We start from the raw sequence: 25,019 nt of genomic DNA on the forward strand, positions 1-25,019 counted from the left end.
AGAAAAACATGAAGAAAGGGTCATGAGGCAATTATTGATCTAAGGCATCCAATAGAAATGCTTTATAGATTTAAAAATAGTCAAAAAATAGTCAAGCTAGTTTGAAAGGTTCAATTAGGAAGAAAGTTTTAATTATTCTCATCATATCTCTATGGAATGAAAAGGATGATGAGATCTCAGACCAGTGCTAGATTACCCAATAGACAACACAAAAGCAGGCAAAAGTAGGACTATCTGGAAATACAGAACAATTTGACATAACGTAGCTTTAAAGCAGTAATCAAAATGCTCTGACATTTTGAATGACACAGCCAACTGTTTGGGAACTCTACACATTTTGGTCCTTACACTGCTAAAGATTTAAAACTAGGAACATATTCCCCCCAAAATTTACCTTTCTGTTCTTAATTCTTGAAAATATTTCTCTCTTTTTTACTTTTTTAACTTCCTTTTTTTCATTAAATTTTTGATTTCTGAATTTTTACTGCCTTCCTCTTAATCCTTTTCTACCTCTTTTTCCCTCTTCTCTTTTCTTTAAGTCTTTCTCCTTCTCTCTTGTTTTTCAAGTTTTATGTCTCTCGTTACTTTTTTATTTTCCTACAATTGTGAAACTAGAGGAACCACCTCCTTTAGAAATATTTGCTGTTGGCTAATCATTTAGAGCATTAATCCAGATATGAGCAAATGAGTCAAGAGTTGGAATTGGAGATACCAATGGCAAGGAGAGGAAAACATATCTGACTCCCTTTTTATTTTTGGTTTAAGTAGCATTGATAAACATCCTAAATGATCTTAGAGGATACTAGCCCGGAGATGTTTTCATCCATAATTTTTTGTCTCTATTATTAAAACCAAATGATGCTATGAAATATCAGCGATAGAGTCAGTCAGGCCATAACACTAGTAACAGTCCTATTTTTACCCACTCTCCCATTAGAATTAAGATCTTTTCAAACTGTGCTTGAAAGAAGTGTGAGTTCTCCTCAAAAGGAAAAACCAATAGTCAAAAAATAGTCAAGCTAGTTCGAAAGGTTCAATTAGGAAGAAAGTTTTAATTATTCCCATTATATCTCTATGGAGTGAAAAGGAAGTGCAGCTCATTACTATTACACTAAGAAAGGACTGCACAGTCGGTTTCTTAGCATCAGCTGCAATGGAAAGAATTGCTTTTCATTGTGTTTAGTAGCCTACTATCAGTACTTTATACTCCTATTATTTCAGATGGTGGGTGGTGATCCCAGTTACCTGCTTTCCTGCACACTCATACCATTTGTTTTCCATTTGTACACCCATATGAACATATTAGAGATATGGAAAGAGCAAATCTATGTTTTATAGTGTTTTAAAAAATATTTACAATACAGTGTTATTAAATTCCCACTTTTCCTGATTTTTTTTTCTTGGCAAGGAGTGCCAAAGTGTTTAGTCAGAGTTGTCGGGGTAAGATTTTTTTGTGTGTATATGTTATTGCTCACTTTATTTATTTATTTATTTAATGTATTTATTTTAGAGAGGGAGAGAGAGAGAGAGAGAAGAGGGAAGGAGAAGGAAGCATCAACTCCCATATGTGCCTTGACCAGGCAAGCCAGAGGTTTTGAACCAGTGACCTCAGCATTCCAGGTCAATGCTTTATCCACTGTGCCACCACAGGTCAGGCACATTTTTTATTTTTTAATTTCGAAAAATAACATACGGTAAAATTGACTGTATTTGGGGTGAACAGTTCTATGGGTTTTAGCCACCACCATGATCAGAACACAATGCAATTCTATTATCCCTAAAAAATATCCTTTTATTATATATATACTATTACATACACGGTTGGCTAGAATGGGTTTTTGTGTGTGTGTGTTGTCAAAAGTAGAATTGTAGTTTTGAGTATGTGAATTTATTCTTGTATTACTATTGATTAATTATTGTATTATTTTCCATATGGACAACTGGAGATCTATTTTGCCCCACCCTATATGTGTTCTTGGTCTCTTTGACCCCATCAGAAGGAATTCTCTCCTCTACTGCCCGTGAAGTCTAAGCCTGGCTGCCAGGGCAGCTGATGCTGAGAGAAGCCAGTATCTTACACTTCAATTGGTATTATTTTCAACTCTCCATTTCAAAATGACTCTCAGCTCTCTTGTCCTTGAATCTAGCGTTTTTTGTTTATACCCTAGGGAGTAAACATTTCTTTTTTTACTTATATTAATTTATCACCTCATAAGCATTTAGTTGTTGCTTTTAACTTTACTTTTTAAGTTTTGATTGTGACCCAAAACTTTACTAATTTTATTTGTCTTCCATGGATTGTTTTATTATGGAAAGATGCATAATGTAAAACTTACCATTTTAACCATTTTAAGTGTACTGTTCAGTGATATTAAATACATTCGCACTGTTGTACAACCGTCACCTCTACCCATGTCCAGAACGTTTTTATCCTCTCAGACAAAAAGCCCATACCCATTAAACAAACACACCTGGTTTTCCCATCCCCCACCAGCCCCTGTGAACTACTATTCTACCTCTGCCCCTATGAATTATTTATTAAGGGTAAATCATTAAGTGGGATCATACAATATTTGGCCTGTTGTGTCTGTATTATTTGTTTAGCATAACATCTTCATGTTGTAGCATATGTGAAAATTTCCTTCCTTTTCAAAGCTGAGTAATATTATATTATTTGTATATACCACCTTCTGTTTCCCTCTTCCTCCATTGATAGATATTTGGGTTCTTTTCACCTTTAGACTATTGTGAATAATGTTGCTATGAACCAGGATATACATATATCTGTTTCAGTCCCTGCTTTCAAGTGCTTTGGATATAGACTCAGAAGTGGGATTTCTGGATCATGTGGAAATTCTATGTTTAATATTTTGAGGAACTGACATAATCCTTTCCACAGATACTTCTACCAGCAATGCACAAAAGCTCAATGTCTCCACATCTTTGCCTACCTTTGTTATTTGTCTGTGTGTGAGTGTGCACATGTGTGTGTGCAGGTGTTTAAAATAGTCATCCTGATGGTTCTGAGGTGATAGCTCGTGGTAAATTGGATTTGCATTTCTCTAATGATTAGTGATATTGAGCATCAATTCATATGCTCATTGGCTATTTCTGTATTTTCTTTAGAGAAATAGAAGTTTGATTCTTTTAAATAGAACTTCTGGAAATTGATTTCTGGATAATGCTTGCTTTTACATTGTTTCTACGTGTGGGAAGGGGACTTTTAATTAATATTTATTGACTGAAAAAGAAGTAAATAAATGAATGAGTAAAGGAATAAGTGCTCTCTTTTGTTACCAGCCAGAGCATTTTGTGTCTCAGTAACCAGTAGATTTGCTACCTGGAGAAGGCTCCTTAACTTTGCTAGGCTACCTTTTCATGTTCTGTAAATGAGGATATTAATGCCTGCCTCTTAGGATTGTTATACAGATTAAATACTATGTAAAATACTTTTAAAACAGTGACATAGCAACATGAAATTAAAGCTTGCTAATAAAATGTGCAGTTAATATTTATAATTACCTAATATATTTAAGTTTTATAATACTAATTATTTGTGGAAATTTTTTTATTTTTTATTTATTGATTTCAGTGAGAGAGGAAGGTAGAGAGAGAGATAAAGAGAGACGGAGAGAGAGACAGAAACATTAAGCTGTTCCTGTATGTACCCTGACCAGAGATTGAACCAGCAACCTTTTTTCTTCTGGATGATGCTCTAACCCAGTGATTTTCAACCTTTTTTGAGCCGCGGCACATTTTTTACATTTACAAAATCCTGGGGCACACTACCTACCAAAATGACACAAAATGACACTCTAACACAGTACATATTATACATATAGTTAATAATATAGTTTCTAAATGTATTTATACTCACTTAGTGTGAAACCTGGACTTGTTTCGATGAACACAAAAGGGATATCCTGGCAGGAATGGTAGAAAGACACACACGAAGCTCTTCCTCAACAGTTCTCAGTCTCTCTCTGTTTTTAGTTTTTATCGCAGTCAAGCTTGAGAAGCTCAGCTCACATAGATATGTGGTTGAAAATGGGAGCAATGTCAAAATAGCTTTGTTGGCCAGAATGGGGAACTCCTTGGCAACAGATAACCAAAAACTGTCCAAAGGAAGATCAGCAAACTTTAGCTTTAAAGTTAGATAACATTGTGATGCATTGTGATGCATTGTATATCACCCTCTGCGGGGGCCTCTTTTAAAAAGAAAAAGGTCAAATATCTATTTACACCATCAGGATAGACATAACCAGCTGAGACTGAGGCTTCATCTAGTGGTGGCAACATTTACCTCCAGTCCTGACCATGAGGAGGAGTAGCAGCTTCAACTACTCGTCGCGGCCACACAATGACAAGTGCGTGGCAGCCCGAGCGGGGACCTTCCTGGGTATGGATGAGAGGTGGCCTACTATTGGTTCATTGCTAGTGGTCGGGATGAATCCTAGAAGGTGATTGGTCAGTGAGCATTCCCTGTGCCTCCACTCTTCCTGTCGCTGATAGCTGGAGGGATTGTGAGGGGAATGTTTATGTTCGGATGGAGGCGGCTGGCAGCAGGCCAGATAAATAGCCTCTGTGGGCCGTATCCGGCATGAGGGCCGTAGTTTGGGGACCCATATTTAATTTCCTCGCAGCACACCTGACCATGTCTCACGGCACACTGGTTGAAAAACACCAGGGTTTTGTGGGAGATTTTTCTTTGTTTGTTTTTTGTTTTGTTTTGGTGTTCATATATTAGAAATACGCTCTTAAAAATATAAAATATTTTTTAAAGTGTGAACTTCACAGAAACTAGCTCAATAACTTAAAGAAAGATTTTTAGCTAAATGAAAGAATTATGAATGAATGAACAAGTGTGTACATACACATACAACTTGAAGTTGCATTTGACCTGTTTGGGTTAAGAGTTTCACTAAATGTCTTTTCTTATTACTTGCAGTGAATCCAAACTATTGTGTTGCCTCAAACTCTATTGGATTGATATTTAAAGAACTATTAAATCTCTGGCAAAGTATCAAGTTAAAGGGAAAGAGCCAAAGTTGGGTTTTTTAATGTTTTTTTGTTTTGTTTTGATCACTAAAATAAACTATAGGTGATTTTATCTGATTTTGTATCTGATTTTTTTCTGATTAATTTTTTGGCATTAGTAACACCATATCTATTATTCTCTGAATATAAAATAATAGGAATAATGTTTACTAATTAATTTGATAAGACCATGGTGTGACATTTATAGAGGATTTTGTGAACCTTTCATTAGTTTGTGGAAGTATGATATTCTAGACTAGTACAGAATCAATGGTAAGTCAATTTGGTGTTGATATACTTTAAGGCATAAGTCCCAATTCTGAAGAGGAAACACTATTGAAAAATGTGTTCCCTCCCCACCAATGCATTTTAACTTTAAATCAGATTGATTTTATCTTTCACTATTTTTTAGCATTCTTTTTTATTTTTGAACTGGCTAAGATCAGAAATTGGTGTTTACATGCTGATGTCAACCAAATGTTGAAGTGTTAGGTCAGAAGAGGAGTAAGAGATGGTGCAAATAAAAAAGAGAAATGTTAAGATTTTTTTAAAAAAGCTAATTTGTCACTTCACTCATTGAGTATGAACTGAATAGACTTCTAACCCTTAAAATACTTCTCTCTTTTTATTGCCTGGAATCTTAAGAGCTTTATCATTGCAGTCATAAAATGAAAATATACACCAAACCCTCAAAGGGCAAGTATGAAATTAAATTATATTTGGGCAGCTGTAACCTTTTAAAACGATCAGATTCCAGTTAATGTATTTCTTCCTGTTCCAAGTGCTGCCATGGTGTTTGATGGTGGGAAGCAGTCCAAAGGGCATTGGGAGATAATAAATTCACTGTAAATTTCACCCCAAGGCATGTCTCGATACACCAAGGCCTCCATTTAGCAAGGCTGACCTAAAACTCTTGTCACATCCAAAGGTCATTTAGGTTGGGGTTGGTGTGTCCCATCTATCTTTCCTTGATGTAAAGAGTGACAGTTGAAACCGAATTGAGCTCATAAACAGTCATCTGAATATGAAAAAGAAGCTAGTGGTGGAGTAGGAAGGGAAAGTAAAGGGATAACTTACAGTAGGACTGCAGAAATGCTTTTGCAACCTCAGTGAAGGGGCAACATGATCTCATAGCGCCTGTTTTAAAGCCACCATTAATTTGAAATTGGCATTTCTTGATTTGCTTGATTTAGAATCAGGTCCTCTTGCATCTTGCTTTTATTTACATGTGGTTCTAAAGCCTGGGATAACTTTTAGTTATTGCTTTTAAAAGACTAATATTTACAACCTCTTTTTTTTGTTGTTTTAAAATAACAATACTTCTTTCTCACTTTAAAACTGTTTTTGAATTAATGGACAAAATGATCCAGGACATGGAAGTAAATTAGGAGAAAAATTGTTTTAAGGATATAAAGCTTCATGTGGTACTGAAAAATAATGTTTTTCTACTTCTCTTTTAATCATGTGCTTTTTTACTATGATAAAATATGCATAACAATGCAATCTTAAACTGAACAGATGTATAATTCAGTAGCATTCTGTCCCTTCACAATGTTTCCAGAACTTTGTATTTGTCCCAAATGGAAATTCTGTACCAATTAAACAGTAAACGTCATTCTCATCACCCTTTCCCCAGCCCGTGGTAATTTCTATTCTACTTTTTGTCCCTATAAATTTGCCTGTTCTAGGTACCTCATATAATGGAATCATACAAAATCTGTCCTTTTGTGTCTGCTTATATTACTTAACATGATGTTTTCAAAGTTTATCCATGTTGTAGCTTGTCATTCTCAATCATGCACTTTAAAGAATGACTTTAGTTCACTTCAGTACAGTATTCATTTACAAATGTTAAAAACCATGGATATATAAATTCCCCTCACAGTAATTATATATAAGTAATACATAGTATCATATGGAGAAATATTAGACAACTACTGGATAAGTATTGTCTTGCAATTCTCTTGGAGAAAATTTTTAAAAATCCTTTTATTAAGGAAGTAGTCTCTGTTCATTCATATGCTCTCAGTGTCTAAAACAGTGTTTGGTCTATAATAAGTGCCCAATAAATATTAAATGAATCAATCAATATAAAACAGGAAAGTTGAAGTTACAATTGTTGATTATATCTCTAAACAGTTTTGATGATATATGAGAAATGTGTCCTGGCCAATTGAAAAAGAAGCCTGTTTTGATCAGAGGAGCTAACGAAAGTCAAAGCCCGTTATAAATGCAAAGTGTTACTAGAGTGTATTTTGTTATTTTAATTGATTTAAGAGTAATGTGTGATTTAGATAGTACAAATGGCTTCTTTTCAATATATCTGTCTTATTCTATTTAAATGGTCTAGAAAAACTAACTTTAGTGACTATGAATCGTAGCCAAATATAGATTTTTTTAAAATATGGTTAAGTACTTGGTATAACTTATACAGGAAAGAGAAAATACTTAAATAAGAATGAGACCCAGAAGGTTGAAAATTATATATCCAGATTTATTCTACATTGATTTTGAATCAATTTTAAATCATGTAAAAAGAATGTGATTAGGTAGATGTTATTCCAGTTTAAAGTGGGTTGTAGATGAACCAAACCCTTTCAACCAATTCTCCTTATTAGACTAATCTTGTGGAAATGCAAATCTAATTATGTCATTTCTCTTAAGCTTTTAGAGCTTCCCATCTACCTTTCCAAACATCCCTCCCACCCCACTGGAGACTCACTGGCTTCCCTCCAATAACCTGTGCCTGCCATGTTCTCTCCCAAGACAAGATTTTTGGCCAGGACTACTTCCCTATTTCCTATGCCATGTATGTATGTAGTTACTTTTTTTTTTTTTTTTTTTACACAGAGAGAGAGAGTCAGAGAGAGGGATAGATAGAGACAGATAGACAGGAATGGAGAGAGATGAGAAGCATCAATCATCAGTTTTTCGTTGCGAGACCTTAGTTGTTCATTGATTGCTTTCTCATATGTGCCTTGACTGTGGGCCTTCAGCAGACTGAGTAACCCCTTGCTTGAGCCAGCGACCTTGGGTCCAAGCTAGTGAGCTTTTTGCTCAAACCAGATGAGCCCACGCTCAAGCTAGTGACCTCGGGGTCTCGAACCTGGGTCCTCCACATCTCAGTCCGACGCTCTATCCACTGCGCCAACGCCTGGTCAGGCTGTAGTGAACTCTTATTTGAGGTAATCATATTTATAGGAAACCCTTCCTGATCAGTCCAAGCATATTATAGCTCTTAGATACTCTTAAAATGCTAAGAGTTTAGAAGAAAACCAAACTGAAACAACTTTTTACTGACAGCAGCCAGGGGGCAGAAGGAAGATGAAACTGCTAAGAAAAGTGTCCTCTTGAACACTTGTCACTTCCGGCTCTAAATCAGTAATAATATAGTTTTTTTTATCATAAGAGCCCAGCCTCCATCAGAAGCAGTGTTAGAAGTGCCCTACCCAGGCTTGTCCAACTCTTTCACCCAAAGCCCCAGACCCTACCTCTGTATTAAAATGACCACACAATAGGTTCATAAGACATAGAGATTAGGCACTGGCCATTTTGCTCAGTGGGTAGAGCATCGCCCCAGCATTGACAGGTTCAATCTCCAGTCAGTGCACACAGGAGAAGCTTCTCTCTCCCTCCCTCTCCTTCTCTCTCTCTTCCTGTCCAGCAGCCAGTGGCTTGATTGGTTTGAGCATGGCCCTGGACACTGAAGATAGCTAGAGTGGTTCAAGCATCAGCCTCAGGTGCTAAAAATTGTTTGTAGCCAGGTGGATCCCAGTCAGGGTGCTTGCAGGAATCTGTCTCACTATCTCTCCTCCTCTTACTTAAAAAAAAAAAAAAGACATAGAGAGTAAGGGTTATAGGCTTGGATTCTAACCTTATCTTTGCTTCTTACCTATGTTACTTTAGGCAAATAATTTTTATTTTATCTGTTCTTTAATGTCCTTCTTCACAAATAAGAGTAATACGTATTTATTAAGGTTGTTGAGAAGGTTCAGAAAGATTCATCATAAGCTTGACACCAATTAGTATCCATTTCTTAACTTTAGCTATTATGGGTTTTTTTTTTGCTTTGTTATTATTCTGTGTCCATATTTCTCCTGACATTTAAACTAATATATCTTAATTTACCTACTCAAATAATGAACACTAATGTTAACATGTAATATTTTCTTAATCTTAAAGGTTTAAAGGGAAAACATGCAGGAAAAAAATAAGGGGGAAACCCATAGGACAGAGTCCCTTTTATTTTAACCTATCATGTGTGTTGTCTCTTAATACTAGCAGTAAAGCAAAACAACTAAAGAAAACATACTTCCTGAATGACTCTGAGCTTTCTTCAGGGAGAGTGTAGTTCTGTCACCAGAGATTCAAGAAGTCCTTTACTCTTGAAGCCTTAACCCTGGCCTTGAAAGTTTTCATCGACTCTGAGCTTAAGGAACATCCCTGTTTCCACTGGCCAGCAAGAAGAGCACTCCCAATGTGATGGAAGGAGATGAATTCACCACATAAAATTTGAGTTTGGAAAAAAATTTCACATAGTAACATGGCTATCCATGTAGCAAGTTTGTATGGCACATGCTAGAAAGGAGAACTCTCAGGGATACTCAGACTTCTAGCTGATTAACCTTTGGCAAGTTACTGAACCACTGTGAGCCTTCATTTTGTGCACTGAGCACACAGAATTGTTCCGGTGCCCCCTGAAGCAGCAACACAGGCTTCTAGGCTAGCACAGCATGGTCACTGAGAAAAGTGTGCCTCTTGCTTACCTCTCCCTGTATGTGCCGTATATTGTCAAGAAGCTAGCAATGATGCATTCTGGAAGTGAGTCTGTTTTTAAAGAATGTGCAGAATTATATATAGTCTGATTTAATATGTACTAACAATCTCTTTTCTTATTGAGATAAAATGCTATTTTTAATGTTTTGATAACTATTCCCTCCCTCTCAATCTATTAGAATAAAATGAACAATGATTTCATAATTATAAACTTAGGCAAAGTGTTTGCTTTAAAAATCTTTCTCATAATACTCAGCTTTCCTGTATTAAATGATGAATATCCAGTAACACTCGTACCTTCCCCCCTGGTAAACAAGCACTTCTTTTCTTATTGATACTTTGAAGGGAATTTCAGCAATGTTTTCCCCCCATAAATTAAACTAATTACAGATATGAGTATTGTAACTGATATGTAAAGATTTGAAAAGATTTCCAGCCAGTGTCTTTCTTACCTTGCCAAATGGAGATGTATTTACTTGTTGGTGACCTCAGGAAGAGATGCAGTGTTCATCCCTCACAGTAATGAACAGCAAGTCTGGAGCAGCATAAAAAGGGTCAATCAAATAGGTCATACATCATATGGGGAGGCAGATGTTGGAACATATTGTAATGGATTACTGTGCAGTACATGGTGATGCCTTGTGGAGGAGAAAGAGGCGGAGGGAGGGAGAGAATGAGAGATAAACTATCAGTTGGTGTTTTCTTGCATGACTCTCACAAACAGATCTGTTTCTTTATGGAACTACTTCCAGTATAAAAGACAAAATGTGTTTTTTTTCCCTCACTATTCAAGATTTATTGGTGTGTAATAAAGGAAGAAAGCCTTTTACTCCAGTACATTTGAAATGTTTCTTATTTATATGTCTTGGTGTTTGCAATATGATAGAAACAGCATGAGAGCATCATACCTGTGAAAAAGGTCTTCAGATCTATGTAAGTTCAAATGCATTCTTAAATTTTTAGCCGGATGCCATTTTCACACCCTCTCAATAGTCCACCCCTAACTGATAGCTCCATATTCCACCCAAGTATCACACCAAGGGGGACTGGGTTGGGAATAAAATAATAAGGATGGTCTCTGTCTTACTAATATTTGGTGATAGCAGCTATACAAAGATAACATAATAGGTTTTGGGTGTGTATTCAGTATAGATTTTTTTCAATTACAATTTACATTCAACTTTATTTTGTATTAGTTTCAGATGTACAGCCCAGTGTTTAGATAATCATACACTTTACAAGTTTTTCCCCCTGATATTTCCAGTACCTACCTGGCACCAGATAGCTTTTTAATGGTAAAACTGCACTACAGCCAGGCATAATATTTTACTTTTTTATTCCAGCTTTGCCAAGATATATTACCCAGGAGTAATATATATAAGGATATACATATATATTATATATAAGTAATATATATATATATGTGGGTCATAATACTAGTAGTTACTGCCTTGCAGCCCCTACCGGCAGCGTGTTGTTTCCTCAGATGTGTTTTTTAAGTGGCTCATGTGTTTTCTTGGAAGCAGAGCACTCCATTTCTGAAGTGGATAGCTTTTGTTTTCTCCTCCTGCTGTTTTGAACTCAGCTCTGCGTGTCAGCTGACCATCCAGCCTTTTGGCGGCTTTATCCACTCAGGTCACTTCCTTGTGTAACTTGCTTTTGAAACTCCTACATTCCAATAGCTCTGACTTGTTCATTTTTTAAAATAAACACCATTGATATGGCTATTAGTTTTTCTCCCTTTGGACAAGTGTGTAGTAATTCTAAGTTTACTTATTCTTTCAGTTTGTTATATTTCTTGCTCTCAAGTTTCCTTAGGAATTGTGTCCAAATACAAAAGATCCTGGATCTCCCACATTGTGAGCACTTACTTGAACTTGCCCCTCCAAGTGTCACTAGATAGTGCCTTGTGTGCCCAGACTGCTACTTGCTTCGCTTTCTTGGAATAAACTCCCCAGTTGGAACTTTTAAGTGGAGATGAAGAGAAAGCTCTTACCAAATTCCCCAGGTACCTTCCTCCAGCCAGGTTCTCTGTGCTTCTGTTAGACCTGCTGGAGCTGCAAGACAAATGCTTCTCTCTAGCAGGCCCCTGCCCCTTCAGTCGGTTAGCCACCAAGAAGGTGGTGAGAGAACTCGAACCATCTGCTCCCTACTCCAGGCCTTGCATTCTGACACAGAACTGACCAAGAGTCTCAATCTTGAAAGCTAGCTGTCAGCTCTGTCTAGTCTTCATTTCCCTACAGCCACCTTAGTGGTTAATAAAAATCATGAGCTTTCAGAGCTCACTTTGACATGCCAGTACTCCTTGATGGGGACAAGAGCTGGTTTTCCATCAATAGTCACTGAGCTTTCTTTCACTTTTTGGCTATTATGACTAATGCTGGGGTGTATGTGGTGTATGGATATCAGTCCCAATCCCTGCTTCCAGTTATTTTGGGTATATACCCAGAAGTGGAATTGCTGGATCACATGGTAGTTCTGTTTAGTTTTGGTGGATTGTCATACTGTTTTCCATAGCAGCTGCAGCATTTTACATTCCCACTAGCAGTACACAAAGGTTCCAGTTTCTCCACATCTTTGCCAAATTTGTCATTTTCTGTTTTACCTTCCTTTTTTTATTTAAATAGCCACCTTATGGTGTGTTTTTTATTTGTATCCAGGTATGTTTGGATACAAAACATACCTTTTATTTTGAAGGTATGTTTGTGAAGATGAGAGAATGAAAGATACTTTATTAAACACATTATTAGTTTGACTTATAAAATGTAATTTTTTATAAATTTTCCATGTGATTTTCTATTTAAACTTTTTACCCCAGGATCCAGTAAATTTAAGGCTGGTCCTTTTTTTCTTTTTTCTTTTTACAATATACTTGAATAACATCAAAAGGAAGAGTTAACAATGTTAGGGAAAGAAAGTCCATGTTTAAACTTGTTGTTTTGATAATTTTCTGTGAAGAAATATTGTGAAAAATAATGTGCAAAGCAAATTTATTCACATTGAAATATGCTGATATATTTTGAAAGATTTTCCCTAGTACATTAGTTTCTCTTTAAACTCCACATTTAAGTTACATTAAGAAGCTGAAATTAAGCTGTGAAGATAATACTTATAGAGCCTTGAAATTGATTTCTGAATTTATTCCACACAAATGTTATCTCTGTCCTTTCCCTTAAAAAAATCAACAAATGCTTTTCTTATACATCACATTTAACATGTGTTATGTTTGATTTATAATTTAGAAGTACACATTTACCTATTTTTAAAGTCAGGGTAAATGACAGTGCACACATTTAAAAATTTTAATTTAAGTAGTTAACACAGCACATCCATATCAGCTTTTATTGCCAGATTTTAGTGCCTGCCTTTAAAAAAAAATCACCTGACATTTCTGTAAATATATATGAACTTCAAGGTTCTATTAATCAGTTTGTTTTTAGCTGTATAAAGTTATTTTAAAAATTTAGGTCTATATGTTTGCTTATTTGAGAGTTTAGAAGTCACTACTAATTTCTTAATTAAGGCATTCTTGATCACCAAGGGTGATAAAGGACTTGAGCTTCCAGCCCTGTACCTAGTTAAATTATTAGAATAATTTAAAACAACCTTATTGGATTCATTGGATTAAAAATATGTAAAATTCATTTATAGTTACTGTATACCTCTTTTTTCTCTCTTTTATATATTGATGGTAGATATAAGATATCATTTGGAGGAATTGACTGTACTTATAAAAATAATTGTAGTTAATTCAGCAATAACATTATTAAATGGTTTTGCAGTCTGCTAGCACTCCCCATTTAGATAATGGCAATGTAAAAGTTCACAAATTTTTGTAAAGGATCAGTATGTATTGCCATACAGCATTTAGGAAAGACAATGTTTTCAGTCATAATTTTAATGTCCTTTTTTTTTTCAGTGCTTTTTGTACCCAGCTCTCCTATCTAGTGTGAAGTTGGTGACAAAACTAGGAGAGATGTGGGGAGTAAGAAAAAGGGAGGGTAAGGACAAAGAGAATGGTGAACATGACTTATTTTGCATTGTTTCCCAGTAAAATGAATGTCCATGTCTCTTAATCTATGCCTGCAGTAGGGGAAGATAAGATAGTTGAATCAAGCCATATACTGTCATATGCTACCGACTCTTGAGTAATTGTCAGAATGCAGAGTCAGCCCTGTCTCCTGGGCCTTTAAAAAACTTGTATTTTTCCACATATTAGGAATACCTAATAATAGATTCTAGTCCAAATAGAGAATTAAGCTTTGACTTAAGCTGTAAAAAATGATCCCCAAAAAGTTTACATCTATTAAAACCATAGCTCCTACTAAATAACTTTTCATTCTCTAAACAATAAATATTTATTTAAGGTGCAGTAAGTAGTGTATATCCACTTATCAGAAATAGATGTTTCTCATTTGTCTTTTGAAAAATATTTAAAATATTTATATGCTTAAAATCTTGGTTCTAATGTCTTTTAAAAAGATATTAAATTTTTCTAAAAAATTAACCATTTTTTTTCCTGTTCATAATTACAAATTAACTTATTTACTTACTATTAAAATTATGGCTACAATGAGTAAATTAAACTGCCTTTTGTTCTTAGCTGATAAGATTGTGAAATTAATTTTCTTTGTCCTTTTGAAGAAAATGAAATGAATAATTGAGTTTTATCAACACCACCAATAAGCCTTTTCTCCCCAATGCCTTAAATAGTAAAATGATGCCAATTTCATAACAAATCTTTTTAATTTATATAATTATTATCAGTATTAACTATATATTAAATATTTCCTAGGACTGTAGTTTTATTAAAAATACATGATATTATTTTATGCCATTCATTTCTGTCTTTATTTATTTGTTCTCTTTTCTGCCTCTAGGATTTTCTGAGAAAGCATTAAATAATGGAGTCATAATCCCTGCCTTCAAGAAGTTTACTAGTCAGTAAATAGCTTGAGGGAACAAAGAGTGATAGATATTTTCATCACTACCTAATGCTTTGAATCCAGATAACTCCAGATGGCAATTAGGCGCTAGGCCAGTAGCCAATGGGAAAAGTTGTGTTTTTAGCAATTTGTGGAAAATAACTTATTAGGGAGAGTGGCAGAGATTTACCATTTTAAGGAATTAATGAAATAGTCTACCTTAGAATTTAAATAGGCTCTTTTTTGGCATTTTTTTCACTCCTGCATTGAAAAGCACTAACCACTAGTTTATATTATCTGAGTAAAATGGTTACCTTCATAAGAAACTACAATTGTATCTAACTGGTTAAAGCCTTGTTATCTAAATATAATTGTACTCTTTTCCTCAAATTACTACTACTTAATTTTGATAGCCTCGTAACTTTTTATCTTACCTTGTCTTTATTTTAGTTCAAAACATCTGACATATTGGTTTCAAACATTCAGTGGCTTTCTTTTTTTTTTTTTTTTTTCTTTTTTTTAATTTTTCTGAAGCTGGAAACGGGGAGAGACAGTCAGACAGACTCCCGCATGCGCCCGACCGGGATCCACTCGGGGCGTCGCTCTGTCACGACCAGAGCTACTCTAGCGCCTGAGGCAGAGGCCAAGGAGCCATCACCAGCGCCCGGGCCATCTTTGCTCCAATGGAGCCTTGGCTGCGGGAGGGGAAGAGAGAGACAGAGAGGAAGGAGAGGGGAAGGGGTGGAGAAGCAGATGGGCGCTTCTCCTGTGTGCCCTGGCCGGGAATCGAACCTGGGACTTCCGCACGCCGGGCCGACGCTCTACCACTGAGCCAACCGGCCAGGGCCTTGGCTTTCTTTTTTATACATATTAAATTTAAACTCTATTGCTTGCCTATAAATTCCGCTTTTCTATAAGGTGAACTAAGCTTACAGATCCAGTACTGTTTTTATTCTCCAGGGCACATACTCAATTAGGTCATTGTCCTGTGTACTACCTCTTTTGAGGACTCACTGATACACACTCTCCTGTGTCCCCTTTGCAGCATCTAGCTCACTCCTGCTCTTGTACCTTCCTCTAAATTATTCTCCCTTTTCTTCATTATACCTACTATAGGCCAGAGTGTTAATATATAACATAGCAGGATGTTAATATATACACACATATACTAGTTAGTATCTTGCTTGGCATATTTAATTAATTCCTTATTATTTATTTATCAAGCATTTTTTTTCCATGTGTTCTTCTGAGTGTTGTATACACATAATGTGATTTGGTTCTCATATCCCTGAATTTACAGATTATGGATTTGTGCCTGAGTTTAGTTGCTCAGGAACTGGAATTGAAGTTAACTTACTTGTAACTGTTCCACTATAAGTAGAAACCATGGCCCTTGAAGAAGCTTAAAATGCTAAAGAGACAAAAATGTAAGCTTATGGAACAATTTGAGACAAAAGTTAGCATTACTTATATATAGTTATACATATATAAACATGCCTATAAACATATAAGCACCAAGAAGACATTACATCATCAATGAGCAGATACAATTTAATCTTACGTGTTTCTTTTTTTTTTTAATTAAAAAAGTCATTGTCTGAAGTACTGTAGGGATGGGGGAATAAAATAGAAAAAGAATGCAGTATTTTAAATAATACAAAGGATAGAAAACCTAATACTCTATGGAGTTGTGTTTTGATTAGTTTTGAGATAAAGGTCAAGTTATTCTGCAAAGCAAAAGAATTATTCTGTTAGTCTGGTTAACCTCATGGTGTAAGCATTTTCTTCAAGTTTTAGCTTTTTATGTTTAGAGTCTCAATTTGTTTTTGATGTTTAGAACAACTTAACTGATGTAGATTTATTTTTTTAATTTCTTTTTGCGGCAGAGACAGAGAGGGGGACAGATAGGGATAGACAGACAGGAAGGGAGAGAGATGAGAAGCATCAAGTCTTCGTTGTGGCTCTTTAGTATTCTTAGTTGTTCATTGATTGCTTTCTCATATGTGTCTTGACTGGGGAACTACACCAGAGTGAGTGACCCCTTGCTCAAGCCAGTGACCTGTGGGTCATGTCAATGATCCCACACTCGAGCCAGTGACCCCACACTCAAGCTGGTGAGCCCACGCTCAAGCCAACGAAATCAGGGATACAAACCTGGGTCCTCTGCACCCCAGTCCGTCATGCTATCCACTGTGCCACTGCCTGGACAGGCTATTTTTTTTAATTTTTAAAATAATTTAGAAAATGAAATTTAATGGGGTGACATTGATCAGTAGGAGTGCGTAGGTTTCAGGTAAACATCTCCATAACATTTGAACTATTGATTATGTTGTGAGCCTACCACCCAAAGTCAAATGTAGATTTATAATATACCTTATATTTAACGCTGGGTTTTATCTACCATGTTTTAAACAAAATGTTATCCATATTTTTGTTTATAATTATATTTATAAGGCCCTGGGCAGTTGTCTCAGTGGTAGAGCATTGGCCTGGCCTATTGATGTCTTGGGTTTGATTCCCAGTTAGGGCACACAGGAGAAGTGCCCATCTGCTTCTCCACCCTTGCCCCTCTTCTTTCTCTCTATCTACCTCTTCCCCTCCCACAACCAAGGCTCCACTGGAGCAAAGTTGGCCCAGGCACTCAGGATGGCTCTATGGCATCCACCTCAGGCGCTAGAATAGCTACAGTTGCAATGGAGCAACACCCCAGATGGACAGAGCATCACTCCCTAGAGGGCATGCCAGGTGGATCCCTGTCGGGCACGTGCAGGAGTGTCTGTCTCTCTGCTTCCCTGCTTCTCACTTTAAAAAAATACAAAAAAAAACTACATGTATAATTATATATGTATATAGAATATGTAAGTTATGTAGTTCACAGGATGCTTGTTACTTTAGTTGGCTTTTCAGTCCCCAACACATTTCACACCTTCCCTACAACAGGGTCAACCAGTGGTTCTGCGATTATAGCTCTCATTGAGTATACATGCGGATTATTATTATTGATTTTGCTTTAAGAACATGTTATAAATAAAATATTAATCATCTCTTGACTCTCTTGTTTTAAAATCAGTCATCACACATTTTAATGGATAGACAAATGAATTCATTTTTTTTTTGTAAGGATAAATAATATCATGGTAGCATTTTTTTTTTTGGTACATTACCTCCCCATACATATAGAGCCAGGCATGAGAACTACTGTCAACTTCTTCAAATCCACTGAAATTTCCTGGTAACTTGTGAATAGCCAAATTAGGATCCAGCAGTATTAAAAATTTCTGGTTTATTTGAAAATTTCAGCAGACCTAAAGTACATTTGATTCTCTAAGACATGAGGCCCTTTTATGTTTCTTTAATATAATGACACAAATTAAAATGTATTGAAAATAGATATTTCCTACTTCCAAAGTTTGGCCAATGAGGAAAATCAGGTGTGGTTGGTGGCAAATGCTGTGGTCTGGAAATAGTGAAAAGTTGATCACACTGGGGGAAAATGACCTTACACATTGTCCCCGTGCATAGACTTATTAGTAATTGCTTCCCCATCCAGACTTTAAGATGTTCACAATCTGTTAAATAGAGATGAAAAGAGTATTAATTTAAAATTTTGATATGACTATTTGAATCTAAAACAATCTCCTTGTTTTAAGATGCCATGTCATACAGCTATCGTTATCTAAGTAACATTTTCCTCTGTTATTAAATTGACTTCAAGAATATTTGATTGGTTATTCAATAAGAGTTATTATATGAGGGCCTAGTTGAAGCGTGCATGTTTAAACAGTACTCCTTAAAACCCTAATCCTCAAGATAATTCAGGTTTGTCTGTGTTTATATATTGTGATTGAAGTGGACTTTTGGCAAGCATCTTCATTTTTATCAGTGTAGGTAGAGTGACCAGATAATGTTCTTCAAATACCCTCTTTCCATTCCCTCTCATTTGTCTTCTTTATTTCTACACAACTAACAATCACACACACACACACAAAAATTTTGTTATAGGTGTTCATTTCAACAGGTCAAGCAAAGAAGGCACAGGACTTGAAACATGAATAATAACAAATTACTTTGTATATGAAACTTCAATCTTTTGTAGCACACCGTGTAAAATTTAAAATTGAGCAAAGAGAGGTGTTGACCAAAGAATGATACACTTGCCTTCCAGAAATATTGGGGAAGAGTAAATATAAATGACTCTTACTTGCTTTAATTCTGTAGATACATGGAAGCTGAAATCTCTTATATGCGGTATCTGTTACTTCTCCCCTAAGTAAGTCATTGAAGTTTAAGTGACAGCTTCTTTCTTTAAATATTACAGGGCACTAAACAAAAATACTTGTAGTAAAAATACCACATCTGAATATAGGTGCTTTCTGAGGGGTGCAATTATTTTATCACTGGTAGTCTTTTTTTTAATTTATTTTCCCTCTCTCTTTTTCTTCTGTAGCAGTTATATGCTGCCCAGCTAGCTGCAATGCAGGTATCTCCAGGAGGAAAGCTCCCAGGCATACCCCAAGGCAACCTTGGTGCTGCTGTATCTCCTACCAGCATTCACACAGACAAGAGCACAAACAGCCCACCACCCAAAAGCAAGGTACCCTTTTGAAGAAGCTACATGTCTTACCATAGAGCTTTATTTTTCGTTCAGTGATACTTATTGAATATCTCTTATGTGCCAGCCAGTGGACTAAACTGTGGGTCTTCAAGGTGATCAGAGTCTAGTAGGATTGGTGCAGTGTGCATGTAAATTATCATGCATTCATAACTATAGTAAGAAATGTGAGTGATTCGATGATTTATAAGATAGGTATAGTGTACCCAAGTAGCTTACAGTGTGATAAAATAGGTATCTATACTCTATGATACAAAGTCTGAGAAAGAGTTACAGATTAAGTGCTTTGGATGTTATTAGGATAGAGATATTACCTTCAGTAAAAGATCCTGAGAAAGGTTTCCCAAAGAAGATGCACTTGAAATAGAACTTAAAATATGAGTATTTTAAGGCATATAAAAAATGTGTGGAAAGTGCATTCCAACCTATCTTCTCAAAAGTCCAAAGTCCTTTGCTGTATTATTAAGAGATAAATATATTTGGAAGTATAACTTGGCCCTGGCTGGTTGGCTTAGTGGTAGAGTGTCAGCCTGGCATGTGGAAGTCCTGGTTTTGATTCCCGGTCAGGGCACATAGATGAAGCAATCATCTGCTTCTCTACCCCTCACCCTTCTCTCTCACTCTCTTTCTTTCTCTTTGTGTCTCTCCACTTCCCACAGCCATGGCTTATTCGAGCAAGTTGATCTCAGGCACTGAGGATGGCACCGTGGCCTTGCCTCAGGTGCTAAAATAGCTCAGTTGCCAAGCAATGGAGCAACAACCCAGATGGTCAGAGCATCGCCCCCTAGTGGGCTTGCCGAGTGATCCTGGTTGGGGACCATACAGGAGTCTGTATCTCTGCCCCCCTGCTTCTCTCTTATAAAAAAAAAAATATATATATATATATATATATATATATATATATATATATATATATATGACTTAACTTGGACAAGAGCCTTAGAAGGTGATTGAACAACAATATGTGGAAATATACAGTACAAATTATTGTACACACTACTGACAGTAGGAAATATACATATGTCACTTCTAAGATCTCTTTCAGCTGTATGTTGTATAAATAATATAGTCCTAAGGTCTGGTCTGTTTTCCTTTATACTGACAGCAGAAAATAGTTTTTTTTTTAAATCACAATTTACATTCAGTATTATTCTATATTAGTTTCAGATGTACAGTCCAGTGGCAGGAAATTATGTACTTTACAGAGTGGTGCCCCCAATGCTTCCGTCATCCACCTGGCCCCACCTGTAGTCATCACAACTCTATTGAATCTCTTTCCTATACATTGACTCTGTGACTGTTCTGTTACTGCAAATTTATACTGCTTAATTCACCTTCTCACCCAGAGCTCCTACACCCTCCTCTCTAACAATTGTCAGTCTAGAACATACATTTCCTTAAAATTGGTAATAATTATAACATGTAGTCAGTACTATTTAATTTTAAAGTAGTAATATTTTGATGTCTCATGGGCCAGCAGTTTTAATATGTACATATACAGGCTAGCTTTGAATAAAATAAATAGCTGTAGTAGCACAGTCATTGTTATACACAACTTTGTGAAGTTTTTTTTTCTTAATTTAATGTGATTTTACATCATGCTTTACAATAATGTTTTCCATTAGTACATTTCTTTTTTATTTATTAATCACAGTTTACATTTAATATTATTTTGTGCAAGACATTTTGTTTTATTATTTATCATTTAAAACATTTTTATCATTAAGTCTTCTCCCCAAATCACTTACTCATGAAGCTTTGATATTACTCAACCTTATCTATTTATGCATCCATCCATTCATTTGTTCATCCATTCAGATATTTACTGAGCATTTGCTACAATGATACTTTCTCAGGTAACTATGGGAAACATAAAAGTGACTGAAGGTTTGCTTTGCCCAAATTAGGACATTTCTTTATAAACGAGACACTCATAAAAGTCCATAGATGAAGTATAAAGATTGATTATTTAAGTTAAAATTCTTCCATATTTTATTGTTTCACATACCTGTGTTTATTTATACTAGTGAACAAGTATATTGGTTCTATAGCTATCATTATACATAACTTAACAAATACATTTATATATTAAAGTTTCATTACTTTTTAAAAATTAGCCCTCATGAATTTTCTACATATAAAATTTAATAAAACTGTGGATGTCATATATCCTTCCATCTGCAATTATTATAAAGTACATAAAAATTTTAACCACAAATAAAATGCGTCTTTTTAAGTAGCAACAGTTTAAATGACAATATATTCTTTCTTTGCTCAGAATTCTCTAGTATACTGTCTACAAGTACTTATTGTCAGAAAAGATGTCTTAAATAAGCTTGTCTGTTAGCTCAAGAGTAAAGTTGAGTGGGTTAAAAAATAGCCAACCCAATAAATATTACCATTGTCATTTAATAAAGAACATGGCCAAAAATAGATAAAATCAATAGTAAATACAGAGGGTCCCTTTCAAAACATGAATTTTTTAATTTAATTATGAGATTTTTACATTAGGCTATAATAATGATACCCTAGAATTGACATTTATATGTAACGTAATAAATATATTCACTTCACAAAGATATTTTCCTTCTATATTAGTTGTTTATTATTACATTTAAATTGTTATACAATTAATTTCTAGTGTCCTGGAGGTGTTTTCTGTGTGTTTTATTAGTGAATTTCTATATCTACCATATAATGTAGAATTACTTTATTAAAGAGCTTTGTGTTGTCTGCATACCTACCTGTTATAATCTAAATTGATGGTTTGTATTGAAAGTATATTTATTGTTCGGAACACTGGCCTCCTAAGCCACATTCAGGTGATAATGTAAGGAAAATGATCTTACTGGCAGCTGTCAAAAATCATGATCTCTGGGTTTTATTACCTGCCCTTTTTTTTAGATATGCCTTTGCCTTTGACTTACAACTCCAGAGAAGGACACAAACAAAATTTATTTGCAATTTGCAAAAAAAAAAAAAAATAGAAAGGAAACTCAAAAGGAGGGGGCTCCAAAAGACTGTAAAATTGTACAGCATGAGTCCTCTGATGCATGCTGTTTTCAATCTGCTGTGTGCCAGTTGGAGGCTTGGGGAGTGTGTGTGCGTGCGAGAAAGGATAATGCTGAGAAATGATAGAGTGGCTGTGACCTCCAAGCTCAGCCTGGAAATCCAAGACATTGATTTCACTTAGCATACCTGCTGAGAAATCTGGCGGAGTTCAGTTGTAATAAAAGAACAAGATTCTGTTCTAATGGTAATGGCGTATGACAGACATATCACTTTGTCCTCAGCACCAGAGCGAGAGGAATTGAAGAAAGGTCACCTGATCTGCCTGTGGTGTTGTTTGAGTGCTGTACTGAGCTTTGAACTGCCACCTGGGAACATAATTATTTATAATATTCAATGATAAAGAAATCTTTAGAGAACTCACAGCACACCTCTGAAAATGCATACAGGAATTGGGTTCTGTGAATGTGAAAACACAGAAAGAAATCTAGTCTCTTCAAAATCTGCATTGGAGAACATGGATAGTATTGCGTGTTGAGTTACATGTACATCCTTGAATGTACTGTTTGCGAACTGTTTCCATTAATGGCTGACATGGTGTCATTGGTTAACTTTTTATTTTTTTCAATGCTTTGGTTTCAATTAGGCACAGACCAAGAAAAGATTTTTGTTTTTCATGGTCTGTTTTGCCAAAGATTCAAAATTTAGATCATTAGCAGGTTTTTAAAGTTTCTTAGATGTCAGATAAAAATCTTAATTCATGTACGCTTGTCTCTTTAACAATTACTTAATTTTTTTCTCCTTTCAATTCTACTTCAGGACAATTTTTTTTTCATTGCCCAGTGAAAGAAAATATATTTAATTCTAAAAGATCTTCTAGTAGTTCATATCCTCACAGCTGTGTTTATGACTAAATATTGGTAAATAATTTTGAATGAAAGCATGAAATCTTGAACTTTTGTGCACAAGAGATCTTGTTTAAAGAAAAATTTTGAAATAATTTTACTTCTCATATTAAGGAAAATTATTTAATTAGGGTATTATTTAGCAGTATCAGCCCTTGAATTTCAAATATTCTTTTTCTGCTTTGAACCTGCCTACAGTGCTTAACAAATGTGTAAATCAATTTTTTTTATAGTTAGTTTTCTGCCACAGGATGAACACAGTGTATCCTGGGACTTTCATTTTTGTACCACATATTTTTTTATTTTTTTTTAAAGCTAAGCACTTTACTTTTATTTATTTATTCATTTTAGAGAAGAGAAAGAGAGAGAGAAAAAGAAAGGGAGGGAGGAGCAAGAAGCATCAACTCACATATGTGCCTTGACAAGGCAAGACCAGGGTTTTGAACCTGCGACCTCAGAATTTCAGGTCGACTTTTTATTCATTGTGCTACCACAGGCCAGGCCTGTACCACATATTTCTTCATATTTCTTTATTTAAATTATTTCTGCCTTATTTGTTGTAGGCTTTTTGTGTGTGGCAGAGACAGAGAGAGTCAGAGAGAGGGACAGATAGTGACAGACAGACAGGAATGGGGAGAGATGAGAAACATCAATTCTTCGTTGCGACTCCTTAGTTGTTCATTGATTGCTTTCTCATATGTGCCTTGACCATGGGGCTACAGCAGACCGAGTAACCCCTTGCTAGAGCCAGCGACCTTGGGTCCAAGCTGGTGAGCTTTGCTCAAACCAGATGAGCCCGCGCTCAAGCTGGCGACCTTGGGGTCTCGAACCTGGGTCCTCCACATCCCAGTTCGATGCTCTATTGCCTGGTCAGGTGTTACAGGGTTTCAAGGACCTAGATAGATAACCTTTGCTTTGTGATAGTAATTGATCTTTTGATAATATTTGTTTTATAAGAACAGTTATATATAAAATATACACACATATGTACATATATATGATTTCTATCCTTAAATTTTATTTTATTTTTTATTGAAGAACAATTATATTTTAATAAGAAAATCAATTTCAGCCTTAAAAGAGTTCTTTTGGGAGGAGAGTATTTTTTACTCACTTTTATACATGACTGACACAATTGTTGGTAATATATGGGCTTTTAATTTCATGTTATCAAATCCTTTTATGTTGTAGATATGCTAACCATGTGAAATTCATACTTTAAGCAGAAGTAACCATCTCTTGGGAAAATTATAAGAACAGCTTATAAATACTATTAATAATTCTTAGTATTTAATGAAAACTTATTGCCTACAGTAACCAAGAATAGTTAGTTTAAAAAGCTGATGACAAGGGAGAATTTCTGGGTGCTTTTCTGTTAACCTTGTTACGACCTTTGTCATAATTCTTGTCATAGTTGTGTCTCTATCAATGACAGGAGCACATAGATTGCCCAAATCAATTTTTTGTTGTTGTTTTCAGGTATTCTAGCGTGATATTCCCATTTGCTCACCAGTAGCACCTGGGAGTTATGACAAGAAAAAGAAATATTTTTTTGCAACAAGCCAGAAACAGCCCTGGCCAGCTTACCGGACACAATCAGATTCTTTGAGATATAATATCTTTATAAATATTGCTCCAAATTCAGAAACAAAAAGTGGAGCTATATTGTTATCTGATCCTGCTTCATAGGCACAGTAATGAAGATCATTTCTGATCGGCTAGCCATGTGCTTGTGTTAGTAATGTTAGAAGTGCC

General features: G+C 35.5%; 1 protein-coding gene across 13 annotated transcripts in view; it reads left to right on the forward strand.

Moving 5' to 3' along the window:
• The window catches only part of SOX5 (SRY-box transcription factor 5), a 1,089,507-nt gene that overhangs the window by 991,954 nt on the left and 72,534 nt on the right, over positions 1–25,019 (forward strand). For 11 of the 13 annotated variants that reach the window (XM_066354437.1, XM_066354444.1, XM_066354418.1 and 8 more), the window contains one exon: positions 19,186–19,332. The exons of the other annotated variants lie outside the window; for them this stretch is intronic. In XM_066354437.1, coding sequence (XP_066210534.1) covers positions 19,186–19,332 — 147 coding nt within the window. The remainder of the gene's footprint in view (positions 1–19,185; positions 19,333–25,019) is intronic. 13 annotated transcript variants of the gene reach the window in all.

This window comes from Saccopteryx leptura, chromosome 1 (assembly GCF_036850995.1).
Source record: "Saccopteryx leptura isolate mSacLep1 chromosome 1, mSacLep1_pri_phased_curated, whole genome shotgun sequence".
In the NCBI taxonomy this organism is placed as follows: domain Eukaryota; kingdom Metazoa; phylum Chordata; class Mammalia; order Chiroptera; family Emballonuridae; genus Saccopteryx; species Saccopteryx leptura.